General features: G+C 45.6%; 1 protein-coding gene across 1 annotated transcript; it reads left to right on the top strand.

Annotated features, from left to right (window-relative positions):
• Positions 1-2,585: 2,585 nt before the first annotated feature.
• On the top strand, positions 2,586-4,313 carry HNRNPA0 (heterogeneous nuclear ribonucleoprotein A0). The gene has a single exon (XM_060143667.1). The coding sequence runs from the start codon at positions 2,888-2,890 to the stop codon at positions 3,794-3,796; it is 909 nt and encodes a 302-aa protein (XP_059999650.1). The 5' UTR covers positions 2,586-2,887; the 3' UTR covers positions 3,797-4,313.
• Positions 4,314-8,053: the final 3,740 nt, after the last annotated feature.

The raw sequence follows: 8,053 nt of genomic DNA, 5'->3' as shown, positions 1-8,053 counted from the left end.
TGCAACCTGTGAATCTGATTGTGTTCCCCTGCCTCGGGCCAGTTGGCCTTACACTATTATGCTGCAGTTTTTGGCTTCCAGATTTCAAACACTGGAATGCTTTTATTGTCCTCATTCTTTATCAGTTGGTTAGCAAATCCTGACATACCTGAATTGTGTTTTGTAATGACAAGGTAGTAGTTTCCTATTGTCCTTCTCTTTTAATTTTTTCAATGGCACTTATCACTATCAAACATGCTGTATACCATTCTTATTTATTGTCTGCTTCTCCCCCACAAGAATATAAGTTCCATGAGGGCAGAGATTTTTGTCTATTGTTTACTGCCCTGTTCCCAGCATTCGGTATAGTATTTATTGGATAAATTGAGCACTTACTATGTGCCAGGCACTGTGCTCTGCGTTTACATGCAGAATCTCATTTAATTTTTACCACAGTGGGTAGGTGTTTTATGTTCTGATTTTCAGATAATAAAACTTATAATTTAATTTTAAAAAGGTTAGGTGACCTGTCTGAAGTCACACAACTTGATGGTCACATGGTTAGTAGGTGTTAGAGCCAGACTATAGATTGTCCCCAAATTTTGAAGCCTATCTGTATGCCTCTGAAATAATATTCATACTCCTTAATCTAAATTTCAAAACATTCCATAATACCAAGACCCTTATTTTACTTTTTAATGTCAAAAACCTCCTGATCCAGTCAAACTGGTCTACTCTTTGTCCCTGGGAGCTTATAAATTTCCTCCAGATTTTGTTCAGATAAACTCCCTATAGAAATCTTATCTAGCCTTTGACTCTGCGATTCAGTGCAACTTCTACCTCTTTAATCATTTCTGAATACATTCCATTCCAGGATACAGTGAGGAATTCCTCTTCTAATTTACCACACGGTTTTTGGGCTTTCGGTCACATGTCTTACACCGTGTCGCACTCCTTGTATCTTGCTTGGCACACAAAAGGTTCAATAAATGGAAGCCACTGTAACTTTCTTGCATTCCCATCTGGGTCCGTAAGGCAGTTCTCAGGGGTGCGTAATACTTAACATACAGTGTTCATGTGTTTAACTCCCTCGGCTCCCAGTCCGATTGGAAACTCCTTTAAAAACCTAACGTTTGGGCTTCCCTGGTGGCGCAGTGGTTGAGAGTCCGCCTGCCGATGCAGGGGACACGGGTTCTTGCCCCGATCCGGGAAGATCCCACATGCCGCGGAGCGGCTGGGCCCGTGAGCCATGGCCGCTGAGCCTGCGCGTCTGGAGCCTGTGCTCCGCAACGGGAGAGGCCACAACAGTGAGAGACCCGCGTACCGCAAAAAAAAAAAAACCCCAAACCTAACGTTTTAGTTGGGAAGGAAGCTCGCACAGATAACGTAAACATATAAAAATATGTGTACAGGGCTTCCTTGGTGGTGCAGTGGTTGAGAGTCCGCCTGCCGATGCGGGGGACACGGGTTCGTGCCCCGGTCCGGGAAGATCCCACATGCCGCGGAGCGGCTGGGCCCGTGAGCCATGGCCGCTGAGCCTGCGCGTCCGGAGCCTGTGCTCCGCAGCGGGAGGGGCCGCAACAGTGAGAGGCCCGCGTACAGCGAAAAAGAAAAAAGAAAAATATATGTGTACACTGGGGTAATATGAAAATGTCCTCTGTCTGAATGCGTGAAGGGAGGCTGAGAGGAGTGTCGCCGGAGGGCTTCACGGACGGCCTAGGGGTGGCGGGGGTTTCGCGCCACGCCTTGGTCGGAAAGTCTGGAGGCGCGCTGCTGTCGTTCACATGGCCTCGGGCTCTCTTTTGCGCAGGGCCACGTGCCCGCGTTTTAGTCTAATCGCCGCTCTGGCCCACTATAAACGGTTAATAACTGCCTTCCCCGACTAGGCCTCTTCCCTCCATCTTTGTGCGGACGGGAGGGGCGAGGACGCCAGGTGTAGCGGCCCGGGCGAAACACGGCAAATAAATCCGGACCCCCAACCCCAACAGTCAAGTTTTCAAAAAGCCCGCGCGTGGCGCCCCAGGCCGCAGCCGTTGGGAACGTCCCCCAGCGCGTCCCCTGTTCGACCCCTCCCCCATTTCCCACCCCGCGGCCAGCCCAGGGCGGGAGGAGGCGTGGGGGTGGCAAGCGAGCTCTGCACGCTAGGGGCGCCGGGGCCAGCGCGCACCGGGGAGCGCGCCCGTCCAGCAGCTGCCGCAAACGGAAGTGGGTGCGAGCGGATCGCCGTGATTGGCTGAGCTGACACGTCTCTCAAGGGGCTGGCGCGAACGCCACTGCGGAGTTTGGCGAGGGGACACGGCTAGGGGAGGGGGAAAATCACCGGGAACAGCCGCGGGGCTGGGGGCAAATGAATCGCAAAGGTTCGCTAAGGGCAGGGAGAGTCCCTAGTCAGGGTGAACTGAGGGTCCTGGGGTTGAAAACGGGGCGGTAGAGGCGGTGGTGGGAGCAGCGCAGGCCGAGGGCTTGAATAGACCGCGGAGGGCGGGGAGTCCGTGACCTAGAGCGGCGCGGCAGCGCGGTAGGCGGGACTAATGAGAGCGAGGCGGGGATTGGCGGGCAGCCCTGGGCTGTCGTACGTCCGCGGTGACGCACGCCTCGGCGAGGGTGCGCGCGCGTTCAGCGGCCTCTTTGTGTGGTGCCCAGATAAGGGAGCGGAGGTGGCGGTAGCGGCGTCCTCGCTTGCCTTCAACTCTCCTCGGATCGCCCTCTAGCCGGCACCTTTCCCCTTCCCTTCCCCTTCCTCTCTTCCTCTTTCCCTTCCCTTCCCTTCTTCCCTTCCCCGTCGGTGACCGGCGGGGGCGGCTCCAGCGACGGCTGGGCCCAAGCTGTGAAGAAGCTTTAGCTAACGATAACGGCGACGGCGAAACCTCGGAGCTCGCAGGGCGGGGGGAAGGCCCGGGCCGTGGAGATGGAGAATTCCCAGCTGTGTAAGCTGTTCATCGGCGGCCTCAACGTGCAGACGAGTGAGTCGGGCCTGCGCGGCCACTTTGAGGCCTTTGGGACCCTGACGGACTGCGTGGTGGTGGTGAACCCCCAGACCAAGCGCTCCCGTTGCTTCGGCTTCGTGACCTACTCCAATGTGGAGGAGGCCGATGCCGCCATGGCCGCCTCGCCCCATGCCGTGGACGGCAACACGGTGGAGCTGAAGCGGGCGGTGTCCCGGGAGGATTCGGCGCGGCCCGGTGCCCACGCCAAGGTGAAGAAGCTCTTTGTCGGGGGCCTTAAGGGAGACGTGGCCGAGGGCGACCTGATAGAGCACTTCTCGCAGTTTGGCACCGTGGAAAAGGCCGAGATTATTGCCGACAAGCAGTCTGGCAAGAAGCGTGGTTTCGGCTTCGTGTATTTTCAGAATCACGACGCGGCAGACAAGGCCGCGGTGGTCAAGTTCCATCCGATCCAGGGCCATCGCGTGGAGGTGAAGAAGGCTGTCCCCAAGGAGGATATCCACTCCGGTGGGGGCGGAGGCGGCTCCCGCTCCTCCCGGGGCGGCCGGGGCGGTCGGGGTCGGGGCGGTGGTCGTGACCAGAACGGCCTGTCTAAGGGCGGCGGCGGCTACAACAGCTACGGTGGTTACGGCGGCGGCGGTGGCTACAACGCCTACGGAGGCGGCGGAGGCGGTTCGTCCTACGGTGGAAGCGACTACGGTAACGGCTTCGGCGGCTTCGGTAGCTACAGCCAGCACCAGTCGTCCTATGGGCCCATGAAGAGCGGTGGCGGCGGCGGTGGAGGAGGCAGCAGCTGGGGAGGTCGCAGTAACAGTGGACCTTACAGAGGTGGCTATGGCGGTGGGGGTGGGTATGGAGGCAGCTCCTTCTAAAATTTTTTTAATGCCTGGGAGTGGCTATAGGGGTAGCTGTTTTCAACCACCCAACTAGGGTCGACTCCTAAGTCCTTTCCCCTCCCACCGCCTTCCCCGTTTTGCCCTTGGGGAAGCCACTTCTTAGGCTGTTCACCCTTGGGGGTGTTGCCCTGTTTGCCTGCCACCTCCCTTGTCTCCCTCTGAAGATGGACTTGGCCCCACATACACATTTTTGTGTTACAGTCATTGATGGACTCTATTTTTTTATTATTACTTGGACCTTGGTCGTTTTTATACTAGCAAGATGTCTTGTTTTAATTTGTGTTTTTTTTGGGGGGAGGGAGTGAACTTGCTGATTCTGTAGCAAAACCTGGGCGGGGGTTGGGCGGGTTAGTTTACTTTGTTGTAAGGACTTGATATCTGGCTACAGCGTTTTCTATGAAATCTCCTTGGATCCCATGCCCGAAATTTGGAAGCATATGTACAAAAATCATTTTTACGTTTTATTTTTAATAAATCATTGTGTTTGACCGTACATGTCTAACATTTTTTTCTAGGATCCATTCCGTACCGTTTTAAGGGATGTTAGTTGAAAAATTTTCTTGTTAATTCTTGATGTGTACTTCGAGAAACTTTTAAAAGGTCCTGTGGGTTTTTTTTTTTTCCTTCTTCTTGGCTGTTGCCCTGGTAGTGATGTGTTGAATTTTATCCCTTACAGGTAAAACTTTTGAAGTGGTGGATGTGGCTTTTTAAAATCTTTAGTTTCTTTGCATCCATCTCTTGTACGAAGTAATTTGCTTATCATCTTGACATGGTCACTTCTTTCTATGAGAATTTACCTCAAAGTATGTACCGTGTAGTTCTAAAGAAAATAGTTTGTATTAAGCATGTGTTTTCATTCATATGAATTGTTTAAAAAAATTTCAGATGGACTAGTTTCATCCCTCTTACTGGTTTGTCTGTAATGAATGGTTACAAATAAGGGTTATATTTTATCCTCAAACTAAAAGCGTTTTTGTATTTTCAGAGCAGGTATAGACGTTTTTCTTTTCCCCCTCTAGCTGAACTGTTGTCCTTATGGAAATCCTTCCCCCAACCTTTGTGGCACCATCTACTGGCAGAATGGCAGTATATCTGCAAAACAATTCGTTTAAAAACTTGTTAGGACAGTTGCGTCAGATTTAGAAGTTTTGCCATCAAAAATCTGTGCAGACTTTGGTTATACATTTACTTGTAACTAAGATGGGATTTACAGGAATGTAGTTAACAGTCAATATCACAATTGCCCTTTCTACATGAGATTTGAAAATGTAAACTGCTATGCATAGCTTGGGCAGTGGCCCCATATTGCTATGGCGACTAATGAACCAGCTTCATGTACTGGTATCTTAGGTGCAAGTTGTAAAGCAAAATATCTGTGTTTTCTGCTTGGTTAACAAATGTATATTTGTAGCCCTTTCATGCAATAGAATTCAAGTTGTTGTTTATAAAAAGCAAAACAGAACAGTGATACCAGAGAAAATTGCCTTCCTGGATAGACATATAGAATAGCAACGTTTATGGATATCACAAATAAAGAATTCAATCCTTTACATGATTGAGTGAGAGTATGTATAACCTGGTGGGTGGGTTCAGAGTACCTATTAATCCAGTACCTACATTTTGATTTAATGTTATGGTAAAATATTTGACTGGAGTTTTGTGGTTGAAAGCCCAAAGCTAGCTGTATTAAGCTTTCTGAAGGGAGATTACTGGGCTTTAAAGTAAAAAAATATATTGACCCTTTTCCTCTTAATTCTTCTTGCTGTATATTAAGATTTAATTCTTGCCAAAAGTTTTTTTTTTTCTAATTGCTAGGGTTCTGCTTTCAGGAGACAGGAAGAACGGTCAAGATTGCTAGGCTGCTTAAGGCTGCTTAGTCACTTTGACAAAGGGTAGCTGATACTTGGTACAAATACTTAAGTACCTCTGCAACAAATGGGGTAGATGTTTTTTGCCTATTGAATAAATAAGCAACATAGTCAAATTTTGCACTCACATGGTTTTACAATTTGCTTAAATTTCTGTTTTTTACTCTCAGTAAAATGCATCATACTGCCTTTCTTCATGTGATTTGGTTCAGCTTTTTTGGGGGGGTCCTCTAAGATATAGAAAATGATATGTGTAAATTTTTTATCATAATTATTACTCTGCTTGTATTTTACTCAGTTTTAAGGGGAAGATCTGTTTCTTCTGGTTCAATTGGAATAGTCCACCTCTTGGAGGGTTTTCATAGTGTAATAAGGTTACTGTCATTTTGTATTTCCAACGTAGTGACTTGTAAAAAAAATTATGTTAAAGGATTTTCTCTTAATTAGAAAAATGACAGCATTCTGTTCATGGTATATTACCATTTCATTGTCATGTATATACCTTTACAAATTTATACTCTGGATTGGTATTTAGTGAAGGTAAAAGTAGTGGTATTTCGTCTTCCCAGAATTCCTCTTGTCAATTTTATGCAAGCATTTTTGGCATGTGGGACTTATTTATTCTTATGTTTTGATTTCTTTCACCTGTAAGAACTGTCTGACCATTACTACTTCAAATTTAATTAAGACTTCATGGGAGGAGGTGGCACAGAACCTAATCAGTATTGAATATAATTTTTGTGCTATGCTTGAATTTAATTTGAAAGATTAGAAAAATAAAAATGAACCTTTTTTTTGTCTCCCTATCGTGAAGAACTTTGCATTTACAGTGTTTTTAGTATAAAGTCAATGGTAGTCATTAGTTGGAAGTCGTTTAAAAGATTGATAGTAATTTCAGATATTAAAAAGCTTGCAAATGGTTAACGTTCATAGTGATAACGAAACAGGATGATATACTGATTGTTTCCTCCTGTAACAGTGATTTAGAACACAGATTTCATATTTAAACCTTCACAATGAATTTTTGTTTTTAAGCAAGGTTAAAGGATTGAGGATACTTAAGAATTTGCTATTTATGATTATTTCCCTCAAGACCAGAAATGGCAGTGTCAGTTATTTGATTTGTAGGCTTATGTATCTTCCAAGTGTGCTTAATTTTCTCAAATTCAAGAATTTGCATTTTAAACTTATCTCTGCTGATTGAAAGTGGGCATTTGGATGTTGAATTGATTTAAGCAAAATTGCATCTGGGTAATGTAAGGATTATTCCCCAAAAGACAGTATTTGCACTTAGAAGAGGTAAGTCTCTTCCATTTTAACCAACTTACTGAGTCAGTGTTAAGATTTTGGTCACTGGGAAAAATTATTTCTTTTCCCTGTTTTAGAAGGCTTTATTTTTTTCTGAAGCAGGGCAACAAAGATTGCCTCTAAACCAGTGTAAGACAATGCCTTTTCCTTAGTGTCTTATTGCAGATTACATTGCTGTGCCTTTGTCTAATGCTTTCTATTAAAAGTGAACATAAATTGTAAATTTTTTTCCAATAAAAAGTCCCTTCTGTGTTATTTTAAAAAGTATAATACTGCATATTTGGATTGTACTTCAAGTCACAGAAAATACCAGTATTACTAGGAAATAGAAGAAACAAATGTAACTGAATCTTCTTGAGGCTGGTGTATTTTCAAAAATTAGAATTAAATACTTAAATAACTGCTTGTAAACCAAACTAAACAAAGAATGAGTAAAAACCCTGCCAATATGAGCAAACTCTTCTGAAGGATAATCCTTGTTAATAGGCATATGTTCAGCTAGATCTTTTTTAAAAAAAAACATTAGTTTTTTTTTAATACATCTTTATTGGAGTATAATTGCTTTACAATGGTGTGTTAGTTTCTGCTTTATAACAAAGTGAATCATTTATACATATGTCCCCATATTTCTTCCCTCTTGCATCTCCCTCCCACCCTCCCTTTCCCACCCCTCCAGGCGGTCACAAAGCACTGAGCTGATCTCCCTGTGCTATGCGGCTGCTTCCCACTATGTACCTTTATCTACCTTACGTTTGGTAGTGTATATATGTCCATGCCTCTCTCTCTCGCTTTGTCACAGCTTACCCTTCCCCCTCCCCATATCCTCAAGTCCATTCTCTAGTAGGTCTGTGTCTTTATTCCTATCTTACCCCTAGGTTCTTCATGCATGACTTTTTTTTCTAAAATTCCATATATATGTGTTAGCATACGGTATTTGTCTTTCTCTTTCTGACTTAACTTCACTCTGTATGACAGACTCTCGGTCTATCCACCTCATTACAAATAGCTCAATTTCGTTTCTTTTTATGGCTGAGTAATATTCCATTGTGTATGTGTG

Source organism: Lagenorhynchus albirostris, chromosome 3 (assembly GCF_949774975.1).
Source record: "Lagenorhynchus albirostris chromosome 3, mLagAlb1.1, whole genome shotgun sequence".
Taxonomy (NCBI): domain Eukaryota; kingdom Metazoa; phylum Chordata; class Mammalia; order Artiodactyla; family Delphinidae; genus Lagenorhynchus; species Lagenorhynchus albirostris.
Note: the sequence above shows the minus strand (reverse complement) of the source record. Positions and strands in the feature narration are given on the sequence as shown.